Source organism: Sitophilus oryzae, unplaced genomic scaffold (genome assembly GCF_002938485.1).
Source record: "Sitophilus oryzae breed Bouriz unplaced genomic scaffold, Soryzae_2.0 scaffold_1394_pilon_pilon, whole genome shotgun sequence".
Classification (NCBI taxonomy): Eukaryota; Metazoa; Arthropoda; class Insecta; order Coleoptera; family Curculionidae; genus Sitophilus; species Sitophilus oryzae.
This window is the reverse complement of record NW_022146053.1, coordinates 443,022-461,613: the sequence shown is the minus strand read 5'-3', so window position 1 is coordinate 461,613 and position 18,592 is coordinate 443,022. Positions and strand designations below refer to the sequence as shown.

Genomic DNA, 18,592 nt, shown 5'->3' with positions numbered 1-18,592 from the left:
ATTTAATTTCGTTAAACTTAAATATCAGTGAAGAACAAAAAATAGAAATTAGAAATATAACTGCTTCTGATTCTGAGCTTAAATTAGTTAAGAAGTATACCTATTCTTGAAGGTTGGCTTTCAAAAAGGATTGTACAGGTAATGTCAAATTTTATTACAAAATAAGATCAGAAAACTTCAATGGATAATATGCTATTTAAAGGGAGTAAATTAATAGTACCAAATGCTCTGCGCAAAGAAATTTTAAAGAAGCTTCCTTATAGTCATTTAGGTATCAAAAAGTGCATTGACAGGGCTAACTTGTCTTATTATTGGCCAGGTATGAGAAAAGAACGGTGGAACGAAGACACGGTGTAGGCTTGTTATATCTGTCAAAAACATCAGAAGTCTCAACCTTCTGAGCCTTTGGTGCCTCATAAGATTTGGAAGAGACCATGGTACTAAATAGCGGTAGATATAGATATATCATTTTCAGGGTCTATCTTTTCTTCTTGTGGTGATTACTACTCAAAATTTGTAGAGATCACTAATCTAAACAAAAATTTGTCAAATAAAAACGTAATCGAAAAATTAGATTATATTTTCTCGTTTTGGGATTCCTAATATTTTTATGTTAGATAATGGACCAGAATTTAAGAAAATTTTTAATTTACTATGTTTGCAAAAAATGGGATTTTAAACGCGTAACATCGTGTCCATTATTTGCGCAGTCCAATGGGAAAGTTGAAAGACCAATCCAAGATGCAAAAAATATTTTGTCCAAATCGATTTTGAGTGGTAACGATCCATATTTAGCTATATTAGAATAGAGTAACACTCCACTATATGGAGAGAATTCACCAGCAAATGTTTCATTTAATAGGGGAATACTGCCAACTTCGGAAAAAGGTTTAAAAATACTACTTTTATTAAACAAAAATTCAACAGTTTTATACATAAAAGTCAACAACAGCAAAAAAACCATTTTGATAGAAAAACAATAAACGCGCCTAGAAAGAGTCAATGGGAAGAAGGTATTATTTTTAAAAAAGTAGGTCTTCGTTCTTATTTGGTTAAATTTAACGGTAGTGACAGTATTCTACGCACAAATAGTAGATTTATAAGATATCGAGCTTCAGAAAGTTCATAAGAAATGCGAACTAGTTCTTCTAGATTTAATTTTTCATGTTTTTATTCTCAGGAAAACTACCAAAATTATCAGAAAGTATATTAAAGTTATAGATAATTCAGAAGAAAATAATTTTGATGGTCTAATTCGTCTAGGAGAGAATCTGTTAGCTCAGATAAAGATTTTTATAACTATGAAGAAGACACTATAAAAAATTTAAGCAAACTTGGAAATGTAGGTAGAGATTGTTGAGTTGGAGTGTAGTAATCCTAGTAGTTCTAACAAGGACTCTCAAAATTGTGAAGAATTGTTTTTATTCGGACAGCTCTGAAAACTCTACGGAAAGTCTCGACTCTCAACACTAACTACAAATGTTAATTTCCCAATGACAACAAGAAGGAGTAAGATCGTAATTCCACCTAAGTTATAATGAGTTTGAATAGAGAATGGTAGTAACTCTTCTGGTTGTTAAACAGAGTTTTTGAATAACAAACAGTCGTATTAGTAATAATTGTTATTGTTTATAATACCACACTACTTTAAAATATTTGTTTTCAATATTTATTATTTTTTCAATATTTATTTATGATGATGAACGACCACAATTGACAGATGTAAAACAGCAGTTCAATACGTTTAAGAAGTAAACTTGTAATATCATTTGTTCCCTAAAATAAAAAAATATATAAAAAGCATACATTACAGTGCTTAATACGAATCTAGTCAAAACTTGATTTATTTACACAAGCACAAATAACATAAACAAAAGTATATTATAATTACCAAATAACATTCAATGAGGGTAAACAGGGCCGGACTTAACGAAGTTGCCGCCCCAGGCCAAAAAAAATTGCCGCCCCCTTAACATTTTTTTTAATTAAAAAAATTAGGGATATAAAAAACATTTATTTGAATACAGGACCAACAACAGAATAGACCGACAGAAAGGATCAACACAGAACATAAAATAAATATTAAAATCTTCATATAAAATGACAACAAACGAATAACAAAACTATAAGGTTTGCTTATATGCCTATAAAGGTTTCCTACGTACTTTTTTGTTCGCAAAATTATCAATTACTTCATCGTAATTGATAGTTTTTAAAAGGTCGGACACAATATGTAAAACTGCCAAATGATTTAGACGTTCTGTTTCCATAGTGGACCGTAGATAAGTAGTAATACGTTTCAATGCAGAAAACGAGGGTTCAGAAGAACAATTAGTAATAAAACTACATGTGAAGATTCTTAATGCTATGAAAGTATTTGGAAACAGGTCTTGAGCGTTTTTTTCATAAATTACTTTAAGAAGCTCTCTAGCAGATGGTTTTGCTGACTTAATGCATTTTATAAATTTACGAAAATGTATTAATTCATCAGGCATTGACTCATCTAAATCATTTGGATAACAGGTTATTAAATGTCTGGACTTCGGTAATGTAGTCAATATTTAAAGTAGATAAATCACTAAAGAAACCAAATTTGGTTGAAAAGTCATTGTAGGCACTTTTCCTGTAGGAAATTTCAAGGATTAATTTATCAATAATAACATTAAATACATTTATCCTAAAATCGTCCCTAGTGTTAAATAGAGTTTCATTATCACTGGTTTCATCAAATTGTCGTTTCCGTTTCACTTTTCTGTTTTTATCTGCCGCATATTCTTTCTCACACAACAATTCTATGGCCCTTCTTTCATATTCCTAAAATGATTAGTATTATCTAGATTTCTAATTTCAGAAAAATATTTTTCCAATGAGCTATATAAATCTGCAGCAAGTTGTAGATCAATATCCACCATTTGTAGCTTTTTATTGAATGCACTTAATCTATTTAAAACATCTGTCCAAAATACCGCCATAAAACCCATTTCTAGGCTTTTGAATTGTTTAAGGAGACTAGAAGCATCTAATCGGGTTTTATGCTTTTCGGTACCGTCTTCAGAAATTGACTCCAACGTGGATTTTATTTCATTGGAAGACAAAGATAGTGATTGGCAAGCTTCATTTCGTGCAGACCAATGTGTTTTTGATAAATTTTTTAATGTTTTTGAATTTATTTTTTTATATTCGGAGGTATTTATGTATTTATTAACTGGATGCATGGCACAATGCAGTAAAAAATAACCCAAACGAATTATATATTTAAACAATAATAATAATTAAGTAAATAAATGTGTAATCGGCTAAAGCTATATTCAAAATATTTTATGAGCAAATAAAAGTTAAAAAAAAAAGATAAATATTTTGGTATGCTCAAAATCTGCCGCAACTAAAAATCTGCCGCCCCAGGCCCGGGCCTAGTTGGCCTAGGCCTAAGTCCGGCAATGAGGGTAAATCATTAGATATAACCAAAATAATAAGAAGCTAAATCGAAAAATGTGATAGAATAATATTAAGCAGAAGTATTCATTAAGCAGAAGTATTCACATTCAGAAAAGCATTCACTGAGTCAATCTCCGATAGTCCCATTGGTTTGAAAATAAATGGTATTCCAATTAATAATATCCGATATGCGGATGACCCAGTGATATTGGCAGACAATGCAAATGATCTCCAAATCCTTCTAAATAAGGTTAACAGTGAAAGTCAAAGACTGGGTTTAAACATAAATACTACAAAAACTAAATTTATGGCTGTTAGCAGAAACAACATTCCGAACACCAGAATTTACTTAAATGGAGAGGTCATCAAGCAGGTCACACAATTTAAATATTTGGGATGCATGGTTAACGAAACGTGGGATCCCGATCAGGAGATCAAATGCAGGATCGAACAAGCAAGATCTACTTTTCTGAGACTGCGAAGATTTCTCACAGATAGGAATTTGAACTTCGGCATTAGATACAGAATCTCTACAGAACTCTAGGGGGGATACCTGACAGTTCTGTTTGACGATTCATTTGACACATTTAAATTTGATTTGAATTTATACGAGTTTTTTACGTGTTTCTCAGTTTATTTTGTTATTTATTATTTGTTTTGTTTAATGTTCGTATATCTAGGATAAGAATACTGTGTTTAAACTTAACTTACATTTATTGTAAATTCATTTTTAAGTAAAAGTTACTATAAATGTAACATATTTTAAGACTAAAAAAGTATCGCCAAATTCACCAGGGACGTGCATATGGGTTATCACTGAAATATTTTTCTAAAAAAGCATGTACGCCACTGACTTTTTTCTCTTGTTAGCGAAATAGTGTAAGTAATTTAATGCTGATTAAAAAATAGCTCTTGATATTTTGTCGATTTCGGCCTCCTCGATGAGATAAACGCAATTTTATTAATTTGCCTTGATCCAAGTCTAGTAGCAATCTTTAAAAAATTAAATATTCATTAACTTGAGAAAGTTTTAAATATGTACTCATTGATTCCTCATCAAAAAATATGCAAAAAAGTTTCTATAAACATTGGTATGGAAATGCATAGTTTTAGAGTTACAGAATGTTAAAACTTTTTAAAATTAGTTTTTTTGTAATTATTTGAAATACCATAATTTTATTATGGTGTAGTAGTATGGTATACATATGGTCATAAAACATGAAATAGAATTTAAAACAGACAACAAAATTACGTTTCATACAAAATAATTTTAATTTGATTTAGAAAAATACATCCACATCAGTACCATAGCCTATTCATTAGACAGTAAGGGTGCATCCACATTATCCTAGAAAAACCGGATCGGCGTATCGGCGTAACGACCTTGAAACGAATTCCAGTAATTCTATTGGCTGAAAAATTCATCTGTCAAAAATTTCATTTGTCAAATTCATCTGTCAAAAATTTCAGCCAATAGAATTACTGGAAATCGTTTCAAGGTCGTTACGCCGATACGCCGATCCAAAGTTATTGCAAGACGCCGATCCACTTTTTCTAAGATAATGTGGATGCACCCTCAGTCATCTGCTGCGCCTGTTCTACACATGCAGGCACTCAGAGGACTAGTCTCGATAGTTTTTGACTGTTTAATGAATCGACTGTGTTAGTATCTACCTTAAGAACCGGTTAAAGTCGCGTTTACATTGTACTGTTAGAATAATTTCGCAACTAATCACAATCATAGTAATAATAATTATTATTTTAGGTTCGTTCAGTTTATCAAGAAGAAAGTATTAGTGAACCTTCTACCAGCCAAGCACTATAAGTACTAAAGCAAGACAAAACAAAGGTTCTGAGTCTTGTAATTTTGAAAATAAAACTGGCCAAAATGGCGTTTCAAGTCGAGCCTCAACCCCCACCACTTCTTTTCCATTAAACACTGATGATACACCTCGAAAAGTTTTTTTGAAAAGAAAGCTGAACGAAATGTATAAAATAGACAACATTAAATCTAAGAAAATAAAATCTCTTCAAAGAAAAAATTCAACTCAAAAGAAAAAGTTTGCTACCTTACGTGCAATAGTTACAGAACTTAAAAAAGATAAATCTATTATCTAAAAATTATAGTGAAACAATTCTACAAAAGTTTGGCAACAACAATGACCTTATTAAAAGATTGTTTCAAAAATCCACTAAAAAAACAGTAAATAGAACATATTCGCAATCCGAACGTTCCTTTGCTGTAACTTTGCATTTTTTTTCTCCAAAAGGCTACAATTTTGTTAGGAAAAAATTTATGAATAGTTACCACACTCTAAAACTTTGTCAAAGTTGTATGCCTCAATTAATGCCAAACCAGGATGTACATCATAAGCATTTGATGTGTTAAAACTTAAATCTGAGCATATGTTCACTCGTATTTGATGAAATGGCTATTCGTCAACATATATAATATGAAGGAAAAAATTATCATGGTTATGTTGATTTTGAGAAGTGGATTAGACCATGAGTATATGAATATCGCTAAAGAGGCTTTAGTATTCAAAGTGGTTGAGGTCAACGATGTTTGGAAGTTACCTGTTGGCTATGTTTTAGAAATGGCATAAATAGCGAACAAAAATCATTGCTAGTGACTCAATGTTTACTGAAGTTAAAAGACTACGGCATAATAGTATCTACCGTCACATTTGATGGCTGTCCTACCAATTTTACCAAGGTTGTCGTTTAAAACCTGATAATTTTAAAACAAAATTTGAAATTGATGGTCGAAATATTTATATCTTTCTAGATCCCTCGCACATGATAAAATTGGTAAGAAATACTTGGGGAGAAGAAAACATTATTGAGGGATTTAAATAAATTCAATCGATTTTAATTTTGTAAAAATAACTTAATTTACTACAAGAAAATGAAGGTCTTCATTTATGTAATAAATTAAGAAATCAAAATATATACTTTTTCAAGCAAAAAATGAAAGTAAAATTAGCTACTCAGCTACTGAGCTACTGATCTGCTCAGAAGCTCTTCTCTTTTGTAAAAATCAACTACAACTTGAAGAATTTCAAAATTGTGAAGCTACTGCAAAATTTATTAGTATAATGAATGATGCATTTGATATACGAGTATTAAACTCACGCAAATTAAATGAATGCGGTTTCAAACGGGCTTTTTGTGAAAAAAAATTAAAATTGTTGAAGAATGAGGATGGTATATGCATCCGTAACTCACAAAGAAAAATTGGGTTTTTAAGGCTTATTACTATATTTGGAATCATTAATGGGGATATACGATGACTTTATCAAAGGGGGTCTACTAAAATTTGTACCCGTATACAAATGCAGTCAGGACCACTTAGAGCTTTTTTTTGGCTCTGTGAGATCTCAAGGAGGATATAACAACAATCCCACTTGCAGGCAGTTTATGTCAGCTTATAAGAAATTAGTAATACATTATGAGATTCGGGAAGGTGGTATTGGCAACTGTATACCACTCGAACAGATAAGTATATTAAACGTCAATAATACACCAGAAAATCCGGAAGATATTATAAACGAAGAAAACATAATATATGGAGAAACAGATCTATATGAAGAGATAACATATTTTAACCTTGACCATCATGACTATGCTTTATACATAGAATATTTATCAGAATTTTCCAAAGAAGTGGTAGTATATCCCGGTATATAGCGGGATATGTTGTGTTTAAAAGCCCACCGAAGCCTGTCCCAAGCCAGGTTGTAAAATGGTGAGGGGGAGGAGTAACAACCTCGTTAAAAAACCAGGGCTCAGCTGACCCGGCTGACAGCACCCTGTTAGGGTCCCCTACCTAGGGTTACGGGTGAAGTCCTCAACAGTCGACCCGGCGGAGAAGGAGACCTTCAGAATAGTGGCGAGAGTGGAAGAGGCAACGCGCACCCTTTTGTCCATTAGTCTCAGACTAAAAAGGCGGACGAGTTGAACACTGACCAACGGCATAAGATCAGGAAAGTAATGGGAACCTGATTAGATTCCCATGAACACAACCGAAAATGCGCCGGTATAAGCAAATACCTTGATCTTCGGATTAAGTTAGGGCACTCTATTGTCCTGGGGATGAGAAATTGTTCTCGAAGGCGGATGAACCAAAACGTCTGGTCAACGGCATTGGAATCAGGAAGGCAACGGGAAACCACCTGATTATGTTTCCCAAGAGAGCAATGGAAATGGCAAATAGGAATGAGAGGTTGTCATGCGACCCGGATGACGACCGGCGCTGTCTCGCGTCTAGGGCGAGCAGTGTGAAATTGGCGACAGGGCACGTAGATGTGGATCTCTGGGCATCGCGTGTGAAATGTACTACCAGAAGTCATGGTCATGTTCGAGGAAGAGAAGTGATGCCAGCTAGAAATCAAATGCAGATTGCCACATGGAACATCCGAGGTGCAAAACAAGTAGGCAAGTTGAAAATCATCCTAAACGAAATTTCTAGGTGCACTGTTAATATTTGCGGGTTGTCCGAAACACATTGGAAAGGCAACGGTCATTATAAAAGTGAGAATTACACTATATACTACTCAGGACAAGAAGACGGGAGCAGCAATGGTGTTGCTTTTGCTGTGTCAGACAAAATAAACAAATATGTAGTCGGCTACGAGGCAGTAAGCTCACGAATTATAACAATGCGTTTAAGCTGCAAACCGTGCAATCTGAATCTTATACAAATACATGCTCCAACTACAGATGCAGATGATGGTGAGATAGAAGGGTTTTATACCTCATTAGAAACAGTTTTTTCTCGTTTTTCATCTAAAGAAGTTACAATAATTATGGGAGATTTTAATTCAAAAATCGGCGAAACAATACAGGACAATCATATACGCAGCACGGTTGGCAAGTACGGGTTGGGAATACGTAATGAAAGAGGAGAAAGGTTAATACAGTTCTGCCTGGATAATAATTTATCTATCTGTAACTCTCTTTTTCAACAACGCCGCCTCTATACATGGACATCTCCAAATGGTATACACAGAAATCAAATTGATTACATTCTTATTAAAAACCGTTGGAGGAGTTCAATTCTGTCAACCAAAACACTACCCGAAGCTGATTGTGGATCCGATCATCAACTTCTGCAATCAACATTTCGATTGAAACTAAAAGTACCCAATAGGAAAGTAACCCGTGTCGTGCCACCACTGATAAACAACGAGGCTTTTCGTGAAAGGCTAGAAAATGAACTAAATAATCAACAATCGGTTACTAGCAGCATACAAACCTCTACATAAATGTGGGACAATTTTAAAAACATAACGTTAGATATCATAAACGAAACCCAACCAAAGGCAACACGCAACAAACAACATTGGATCTCAGAAGGTACCTTACTACTTATCGAAGAAAGACGCAGACTGAAAACAAAAGGTCTAAAGAATTATGAGGACTCTGAATCATTTAACCTCCTTTCTAGATCTATTCAAAGAGAATGTCGCAGAGATAAAAATAATTTTTATAACAACATTTGTTCCGAAATACAAACACATGCAAACACCTTAGAGACAAGAGATTTGTTCTCCAAAATAAAGCAAATTACGCGTAAGTTTGCTCCAAGAACATGGGCAATTCACGATGCTGACACCCAGCTTTTGACAGAAATTGAAAAAGTAATCGAGAGATGGAGGAAATACTGCGAAGAGTTATATACTGACGCGACCTATATACCAGCCGTCCAAAACACGATTACAGAAGAACCAGAACCAGACATCCTACTTTCTGAAGTAGAAGCAGCTATTCGAAATCTCGGCCTACGAAAATCTCCAGGTATCGAGAAAATAACAGCAGAATATATAACCAGTATGGGTCCCACTGGTATAAGATTACTTCACGAACTTTGTCAAACTATTTGGCACACAGGACATTGGCCAAGTGACTGGTACACTTCCGTAATCATCCCGCTACACAAAAAGGCACCACAAAGATTGCAATAATTACAGACTGATTGCACTACTCTCCCATGGCAGCAAAATTATGCTATACATACTCAAGCAAAGGCTATCGAACTACATAACTTGGCAACTTGCACCCGAACAAGCCGGCTTTGTGAAGGAGAGAGGAACTCGAGAGCAAATACTAAACCTTCGCCAGCTAATAGAAAAATCTCGAGAATACTACACGCCTATGTATTTATGCTTTGTGGATTACGAAACGGCCTTCGATAACGTATGTTGGGGACAATTATGGAGTATAATGTCTGAAATGGGAGTACCACAACATCTTGTAGAGATAATAAAAGGTCTATACGATAGCAACCAAGCAGTCGTGAAGTTGGATGGAAGTATTTCCGATATCTGTTAAATAAGAAAAGGAGTACGTCAGGGGTGCGTGTTGTCCCCGATGCTGTTTAACATTTACAGCGAATACATTATGAGGATTGTGCTAGAAAAATGGACAAGGGGTGTATCATTGAATGGCTACAAGATATTAAACCTACGTTTTGCTGATGACACGGTATTGGTAACCGCCAACCAGCTGGAACTGAGGACAATTCTAACAAGATTGGAAACTACCAGTAGAGAGTTCGGGCTTTGCATCAATTACAGAAAGACTAAGGTGATGATCGTAGATCGCGAAAACAACAACTGCCCAGACATCACAAACATAGATCGCTGCGAAGTTTTGCAACAATTTATTTATTTAGGTGCACTTATATATAATACCGGTAGTTGCGAAATGGAAATACGCCGCAGAATTCAACTGGGCCGTAACGCTATGACGCAGCTCACGAAAGTTTGGTCGAATAGTCACATAACACAATCGACAAAAATCAATCTTGTAAATAGTCTTGTCTTTCCGGTTATGTTTTATGCTTCTGAGACATGGACACTGTTGGCAGCCGACAGACGACGCATTGACGCCTTCGAGATTTGGTGCTGGAGGAGGATGTTGCGAATACCATGGACAGCACATCGCACCAATGTATCGGTCCTTAATGCTATCCAATTATCACAAAGACTTTCCAGCACTGTCTATAAACGCATCCTTTCCTTTTTCGGTCACGTCAACAGGAGCGGGCATATGGAGAGACTCGTAGTGCAGGGAAGACCTGCAGGATCCCGCTGCCGAGGAAGATCGCCAACCAGGTGGGTGGACATGGTTGAAAAACTTATGAATACCAACCTGGAGGGTGCCGTTCGAAGAACTGAAAACAGAGAAAATTGGAGACGGGCGGTGCGTGCGGCCATCAGGTCCTTAGAGCCAGAACCAGAGCCACTACACGTCGTACGCGACGTACGGACTTAGACGACGACGTTGTGTTTAAATTAAAAAATAAAATTAGATGTGAACATTGCCTTGGTACCCTTTTCGGTTCAAAAGAAAATTTTCAAACTCCTTTTTGGATATCAAAAATAGAGGTGCTCTCAGCTCAAGGTCTCAGCTATCCCCATGATGATGTTATTAAGGTGTGTTTACAAACTGAAAAAATCATTCGAAGGGAACAATTACAAGCAACTAAAATTTATAAAGACTATATCTGCTTTAAAGTTTTGTACTGGTTAATGAATCATTCTCTGTTTGAATTTGTAAAACCCCACGATAATTCTTTCCTAAAAAATCACAGATTACTTTTAATCAAAAGCATTTTAAATTATTATATAAACCAGGATACATTTCACCTGCAAGAAATATAATCGGTGTGATGAGAGTTACGTTTCAGTCTCAGAAAAATGTATTGTTGCGGACCGGTGTGGACTCGACCTAATCGGAATGGAGTAGTACATACGAGAACAATCGAAACCTTCTCTATGCACCTAACGATCTCTGGACTATTCTAGAGACCTTTAGCTGTCGGTATAAAAGCCGGCGGCTATGGCCTAGAGAGGGCAGTTATAAATAGACAAGCACAGTTGACGCGTTAAATTCAAAATAAATTCTTAGTTATAAATCGTTTGTAAATAGTTCTTTAAGTCTTTTATCGTTATTGTTTTTGTTAATTAGTGTTAAATAAATAGTGTTTAAATAAATTGTGACTTTCTGTCCACACGGAACCGACGAAAAACGTAACAGTATTTTAAAAAAACACAAATTTTGGAATAAACTTAATTTATTTTACGGAACAGCAATCGAATGTTACAGGTACAATAGCTAGACTAAAACTAAAATCTACATTGATTTATGAAGAAACCTCTTCTTATGGCAAACTGCTGCATTGCAGGTTCCCAGGCAAAAGTGCAGGTGCATCCTGCCGGTGTCGTCCGTGAGAAGTCTATCTGTGTATTTCGACTGTCATAACTCCTCCCTCCTTAAGATAAAAAGATATTTCCAATATCTTTTTGGCAAGAGTCATTGATTGATTCTTCTTTGGGGGTTGGCGGTTTCTTAAACTTCTATAAAAACTCCTAATAAAATAAAAACAGACATTAAAATCAATGAGGAATTATTGATTAATTCGTGTTGTATTGGCAATATCGGCTGCAATTGACTGGCCATACTTCTTATTTCGTAAATATTTTCAAAATTTTATTTGCTAATATTGATAGATTCAAGTAATTTATTCTGTGTTATTTGTTCGAAATTTAAGGCTGGTAGTATTAAAGGTTTTCCTTTACGGATTTGTCGATTATTAAAATATTTTTTATTATTGATTTCTACTTAACAATTTTGGAAATTTGCAATAAAGTAGGTTTATTAATTTCGAGAAATTGATCTATCTTGCATCGGGAAAATATTTTTTCTTTCTTCATTGGAATAATTAAAACTTATCTGTTCTTTATGTTGACTAGGTCGCAGTTTTCGGATGATTGATTGGATATCATTTGAAGAGTACATTCATCTGGTGGGTGGAAATTTTCTGTGCAGTAGAATGTGTCTTCTAGGGATGGACAAACGTCTTCTTCGAATTGAGTGGTTGAATCTTCTTGAGCCAAATAAGGATATTTGGGAATAAAAGCTTGGTGATTTTGAATTATAGGGTATAAATGGTAAAAACTTAAGGTTTTAGTTTCGACTATTGGTACGTGTATTTCAAATATTACTTTCGAATCAGAAAAGGTAACTTGTGTCCCAAAAATTTGATAATGGGATATAATATTATTAAATTTTGGAATTTGTTTTACGTCATAGATCGTTTTTAAGTACCTTATCATTTTCTATAGCGCTGAACTTGGTAATATGGAATTGTGCAAAGTGTTTATGTTAGATGATAAGAATTTTTATAATTTATATCAAGATGTTAAAAATCACCGTTGTCATCTAAAAATGTTTATTTAAAAAAAAAATAGTTTTTAGTTTTTGATCTGTCAAAATATTATTTTGATTTGTAAAAATAGTATAAATATAATATTCCATTAACAAACGGACTCAAATCAAATTTGTATTATACAGTCCACTTAGATAGATTACATTTGGTCCATTCGCGCCGAATTAGATGTGATACCAGTTTTTCTTGGAAGTTTTCATTGTCGAAGAAAAACGTTCTATTGCCGACCTGCCGTATTTAGAAGTTGTACATCTACGTTGCTGTTTGAAGTCTTTAATGCAACGATGGATTGTTGATAATATGGTTTTGGTGGTTGTTGAAGGCTGAATATTTAGTCAAGTGAGTTCGTTCCGTTAAGGAGATAGGGGATATATATTTGTACTATTGCTTTGTGAGATTTTTTGGGTTTGTCTAGTGTTTTCTTTCAGTTTTTAGGAGAAAATGTCAGAAATTTGTAAATTAAAACGCCAGCGCGGTTTTATTAGAGGGCAATTAACCCGTCTCAAGAGCTATTTAGCATCAGTTGATTCCGAAAACCTCACGGATTTGGTGCTAAATCAGTTGCAAAGTAGTTTTTATAAGGCAGAACCTCTTTTGTGTCAATTTGATGAATATCAAAGAGAAATTGAAGCATTGCAGTATCAGGACGAATCAACTTCTGATCAGGAAAGTATAAAAAATATTTTAGATATAGAAAATAAAGAGTATGTCGAATTTGAAAACGAATATTTTCAAATTATAAGTCAGTTAAAATTATTGCTTTCCCGGAATGTTAATTCAAACGATATTAGTAATGATTCTAATAGTGAAAGGTTTTCTCCGCCTGCGTTTGTTCAGTCTCCTAGACAATCCAGATTAAAGTTACCAGAAATAAAAATTTCATCTTTTAAAGGTTCATTTGAAAAGTGGTTAGAATTTCGTGATGCATTTCAAGCAATTGTGCATGATAATTCTCAGTTAAGTAATGTTGAGAAGTTTTATTATTTAAAATCTTTTTTACAAGATGAGCCATTACAAGTTATAGCAAATTTACCAGTTACTAATGATAATTATTTGATTGCTTGGAATTTGCTTATAGAAAGATTTGAAAATAAACGATTGATTATATATAATTACATCAAAGCATTGTTTGATTGTCCGAATTTAATTAAAGAATCTCATGCCAATTTAAGAAATTTATACGATTTATTTAACAAAAATTTAAGGTCTTTAAAAAGTTTGGGCCAAGCGACAGAAAATTGGGATACTTTAATTGTTTATATGCTTGTTAATAAATTTGATGGGATTACTCGAAGAGAATGGGAGTCACATCCTATAACTGGCAATTTACCGACTTTCTCTGATGTAAATTTGTTTCTAAAACTAAAATGTGAATTATTAGAGAAATTAGATAATTCTATAAAGGAAAATAAAATAGTCAATAAATCAGATAATAGAATAAGAGCTCATGCATCTGTATCTAAAAATAAACTTTCTTGTTATTACTGTAATAAAAATCATTCGATATACAAATGTTTTGCTTTTAAAAAATTGGACATTTCTAATAGAATGAAGGCTGTTATAAGACTAAATATTTGCAAAAATTGTTTTAGTAATAATCATACAGAAAATTGTCCCAGTTCCTTTTCTTGTCGACATTGTGGTAAAAAACATAATTCTTTATTGCATGTTAATTCTGTAGAACAACCTAATCAAAATAATTTACTTAATACTCCTAGTAGTAGTACTACTACTAATAGTAGAACTGAAGATGAGTGTGAAATTTCTACAGCCAAAAATTCTTTACCGATGGTTACTTCTGGACATATTATGAATAGTCCAAATGCTGCTACATTATCATAACTCATAATTTACCTGTAATGTCATTTGATTCTCATAAAATAACTATTCCCAAAAATATAAAATTAGCAGATGAATCTTTTAATATTTCAGGTCCAATTGATATGCTGTTAGGCGTTGATACATTTTATCGGTGTCTGCTTATGAAACAGATAAAATATCCCTCTACACCCGTTATTCAAAAGACTAGGTTTGGTTGGATTGTTGGTGGGTATATTAGTTCTTGTTATTTTGATAATAATACGGTTATGTCGTGTCATTCATTAGAGTTGTCTATTAATGAAACTCTTGCTAAATTTTGGGAAATCGAAGAAGGTTCTACGTGTAATAAAATATATTCGAAGTCAGAAGAATTTTGTGAAAATCACTTTGCTGAAAATTATAAACGTGCTTCTGATGGTCGATTTATAGTAAAGTTTCCTTTTAAAGAAAATTTAAATGATTTGGGTTTGTCTCGAAATATGGCTTATAAACGTTTATGTTTTCTTCAGAAGCGTCTCAATAAAGACAAAGATTTGAAAGGTGGGTATGTTTCATTTCTTAGTGAATATCAAAAATTGGGTTACATGACTAAAGTTAAAGGTTTTTCTATGGATAATACTGATTTTAGACAATGCTATTATCTTCCCCATCATGCAGTAATTAAGGAATCTAGTTTAACAACAAGGTTGAGAGTTGTTTTTGATGCTTCAGTTAGAACTGACACTAATTTGTCATTAAATGATGTGCAGTTTGCTGGTCCTACAATACAGAACGATTCTTTTAAATTTTAGAATGTATCCGTATGTTATGAATGCAGATATTTCGAAAATGTATCGCCAAGTTTTGATAGATCCTGAGCAAAGATGTTTTCAGAGAATTTTATGGAAAGATTTAGATGATCCCAAAGCAATGGTTGAATGCTTTGAATTAAATACTGTTACTTATGGCTGTGCTTCATCGTCTTTTCTGGCAGTCAGATGCTTAAAACAATTAGCTTTAGAATTTCAACCTATTTATCCAGAAGCATGTCATGCTATTTTAAATTGCTTTTATTTAGACGATTTATTAGCTGGTGCTTTTTCCATTTCTGAATTGCTGAAACTCCAGAAGGAAGTATCATTTATTTTATCTTCCGGTGGATTTCAGTTGAGAAAATGGCTATGTAATAAATCAGAATTGTTGAAAAGTTTTCAAGTTGATAGTACATTATCATCAAATATATTGCAGTTAGGTAAAGATGAGCAGAATAAGACCTTAGGAATATTTTGGAATTCATTTAGCGATACAATCCATTATTCAATTAAGAAATTTAAATATGAAGGTTCTATTACTAAAAGAATGATTTTATTGAGAATGATATGATTGTTAAATGTAATGATATGATTGTTAAGAAGAATTATATGATTGTTAAATGTAACAATCCTGTTACATTTAATTATATTATGGGTGATTTACCTGAATGTCGTGTATCTTCTTTCCAGCCAGTGTTTTCTCATACTGGTATTGATTATATCAGCCAAATATTTGATCCATTAGGACTTTTAGGTCCAGTCGTTGTCAATGGTAAAATTATTTTACAACAACTTTGGCAAGAACAATTAGATTGGGATGAATCTATTCCTTCATATTTATTAGAATATTGGATGGAATTTTGTAATAATATTCAAGTTCTAAATTCTCCATTTTTAGATTTGTGTTATTGGATAATTTCCAAGTAACACATCTTCATGCGTTTGCTGATGCATCATAGAAAGCTTATGGCGGATGTGTGTATCTTGTTTGTTTCGCCAACGGCGAATATGTTTCTTCTACTTTGCTGGTTTCCAAATCGCGAATTGCTCCTATTAAAAAAATTAGTTTGCCTCGTTTAGAACTTTGTGCTGCAGAACTCGTAACAAAATTAGTTAGAAAGGCCAAAGAGTCTCTAAGCAGATTTAAAATTGAAAAAACTTTTTATTGGACTGATTCTTTAATTACCCTAAGTTGGATCAAAGGATGTCCCAGTAGATAGAAGACTTTTGTGGCAAATAGAGTTACAAAAATTCAAAATCTTTCTGATCAAATTGAATGGTTTTACATAAAATCAGAAGAAAATCCTGCTGATTGTTTATCAAGAGGAATTTCATCTGAAAAACTCTAGAATTATTCGTTATGGTGGAATGGTCCTATTAACATATTTTCTAATTTGTCTGACAATGTTCGCACTTTCTCAATGTCGACTGCTAATTGTCACCCTGTAACGAAGATTTTTTGTTACATTTTGGTTTACGTGCGCTTTGTTTATGATAAGTTCCTTTATCTGTCTGAATTTTAATATCAGTTTCATTGATGACGTTTGCTTTTTTATATTTGGGTAAGTCTTTATTTCTAGATTTGGTTTTAATATAAGCCGTATCTGTCTTAAGGAAATCAGTTGGGTCAGACCTGTTCTGATTGATCTCTTCTATGATTTTTTCTTTCTTTTCCCTATTAGTTATAGCTATTTGTTTCTAGAGTTGATCGATACTTTCTTTATGATTTTGTATATAATTTGAAATGATGGTATGATCGTTTAAATCAAACGGATTTAAGTTGTTTATGTGTCTTTTAATTACTTCAAGCGGGGTAAACTCTGTTACGGAATGTATTGAATTATTATAGCCTAGTGCTGTTTTCATAAGTTGTTCTGATGTAAAATTATTATTTTGTTCTTTTAAACATCGATAATGTTCGATAATTGTCGAATGAAATCTTTCGAGCGGGGAATTTGAGTTCGAATTCTTCACGGTGGTATAATGTAATTCGATTTTGTAGAGTTTGCAAAAGTTTTCAAGATCTTTATTCTTAAATTCAGTGCCGTTATCGGTAGTAATTTTTAGAGGTAACCCGTGATGACTAATAAAATTAAAGAGATTTTCTATTACAGCGGTTCCGGAGAGATGTGGCAACAAGTAGGCTTGTGCATATCTCGAAAAAGTGTCGATAATCGTTAGATAAATTTCATTTGAGATCTTAAATGTATCTATATGAATATGTTCGAATAGTTTTGAACTAGTTGGTGTAAAATTAAATTTAATTACTGGAGGGTGTCTGTCGTATTTGTTTTCTGACAAATCTCACAGTTATTAATATAATTTTCGATATCATCTCCCATTTCTTGCCAATAAAATTTTAAAGATAAAGATTGTTTCATTTCGGTTATACCGCGATGACATATTTTTGTTGCATGGTATAATTTTAATTTTTCTACTTGTTCCTCTTTTGTCTCAATATCTTCCAAAAATTTAGAACACTGAGTTAACCGATAAGACTAATTTTTGAATAAATTTTGAATCGTTACTGCAAGATGTTTTGCAAATTCTGGGTCACGGAAAAATATCGCGTAATGTTGTTTTGGGTCTACAAATTCTTTTAATAATTTGACTACATTTGGAGTAGCGTTTCTGTTTGATATTGTGACATATATACGAGTGTAGTCGAAAGGTTTAGTGAAATTACATTTAATGTTTTCAATAGCTCCGGTAGTTATTATCAATTGGTTTTTAAATGTGTTTATTCGTTTTTCTGATATCGGTATGCCCATCACTGGATTTTCGGCTGAAGTATGTACAGTTTCGAGATTTGTTGATGTTTTCTCTACGTTAATTTGACGATATGGGGACCTAATTTGGATATCTGAAACAATTTTGATTTTTGGTTGGTCTGAATCAATAGCCTTAAAGAGTAAGTTCTTCTCGTTTAAGTCTAAGTCTTGTAAAAAATCGTTAATATCATTTTCAATGTCTCCTGAGTTGTTTGTTACAGACATAGTTTCAAGTGCATTCATATCACAAACTGGATTCCGTGAAAGGGTGTCGGCTGCTTGATTGTTTTCCCTTTTTTTATATTCGATAGTATAATCGAATTCTTCAAGCTTCAATCCCCATCGGACCAGTCGTGAATTTGGCTCTTTTAGTGAGAACAACCACTGTAGCGGTTTATGATCGGTTCTTATGACAAACTTATACCAAAATAAATATGGTCTAAAATATTTACAACACCAAACTATTGCCAAAAGTTCTTTCTCAATAGTGGAGTAGTTGATCTCTGCAGGGTTTAAAGTTCTAGAGGCATAGCAGATAG

At 33.3% G+C, this 18,592-nt stretch overlaps 3 protein-coding genes across 3 annotated transcripts; all 3 read left to right on the top strand.

Moving 5' to 3' along the window:
* The first annotated feature begins 7,640 nt into the window (after nucleotides 1–7,640).
* Nucleotides 7,641–8,702, top strand: LOC115875721 (craniofacial development protein 2-like). The gene has a single exon (XM_030891235.1). The coding sequence runs from the start codon at nucleotides 7,641–7,643 to the stop codon at nucleotides 8,700–8,702; it is 1,062 nt and encodes a 353-aa protein (XP_030747095.1).
* A 6,055-nt stretch (nucleotides 8,703–14,757) lies between these two features.
* Nucleotides 14,758–15,282, top strand: LOC115875720. Its single transcript, XM_030891234.1, has one exon. The coding sequence runs from the start codon at nucleotides 14,758–14,760 to the stop codon at nucleotides 15,280–15,282; it is 525 nt and encodes a 174-aa protein (XP_030747094.1).
* Nucleotides 15,283–15,319: 37 nt separating this feature from the next.
* LOC115875719 lies at nucleotides 15,320–15,853 on the top strand. The gene has a single exon (XM_030891233.1). It carries the CDS (start codon nucleotides 15,320–15,322, stop codon nucleotides 15,851–15,853), a length of 534 nt encoding a protein of 177 aa, XP_030747093.1.
* The last annotated feature ends 2,739 nt before the right edge of the window (nucleotides 15,854–18,592 follow it).

Bases quoted from the DNA above. Each gene is read 5' to 3' on its own strand.
- LOC115875721 (XM_030891235.1), top strand. From the start codon at position 7,641: ATGGCAAATAGGAATGAGAGGTTGTCATGCGACCCGGATGACGACCGG.
- LOC115875720 (XM_030891234.1), top strand. From the start codon at position 14,758: ATGTCGTGTCATTCATTAGAGTTGTCTATTAATGAAACTCTTGCTAAA.
- LOC115875719 (XM_030891233.1), top strand. From the start codon at position 15,320: ATGTATCGCCAAGTTTTGATAGATCCTGAGCAAAGATGTTTTCAGAGA.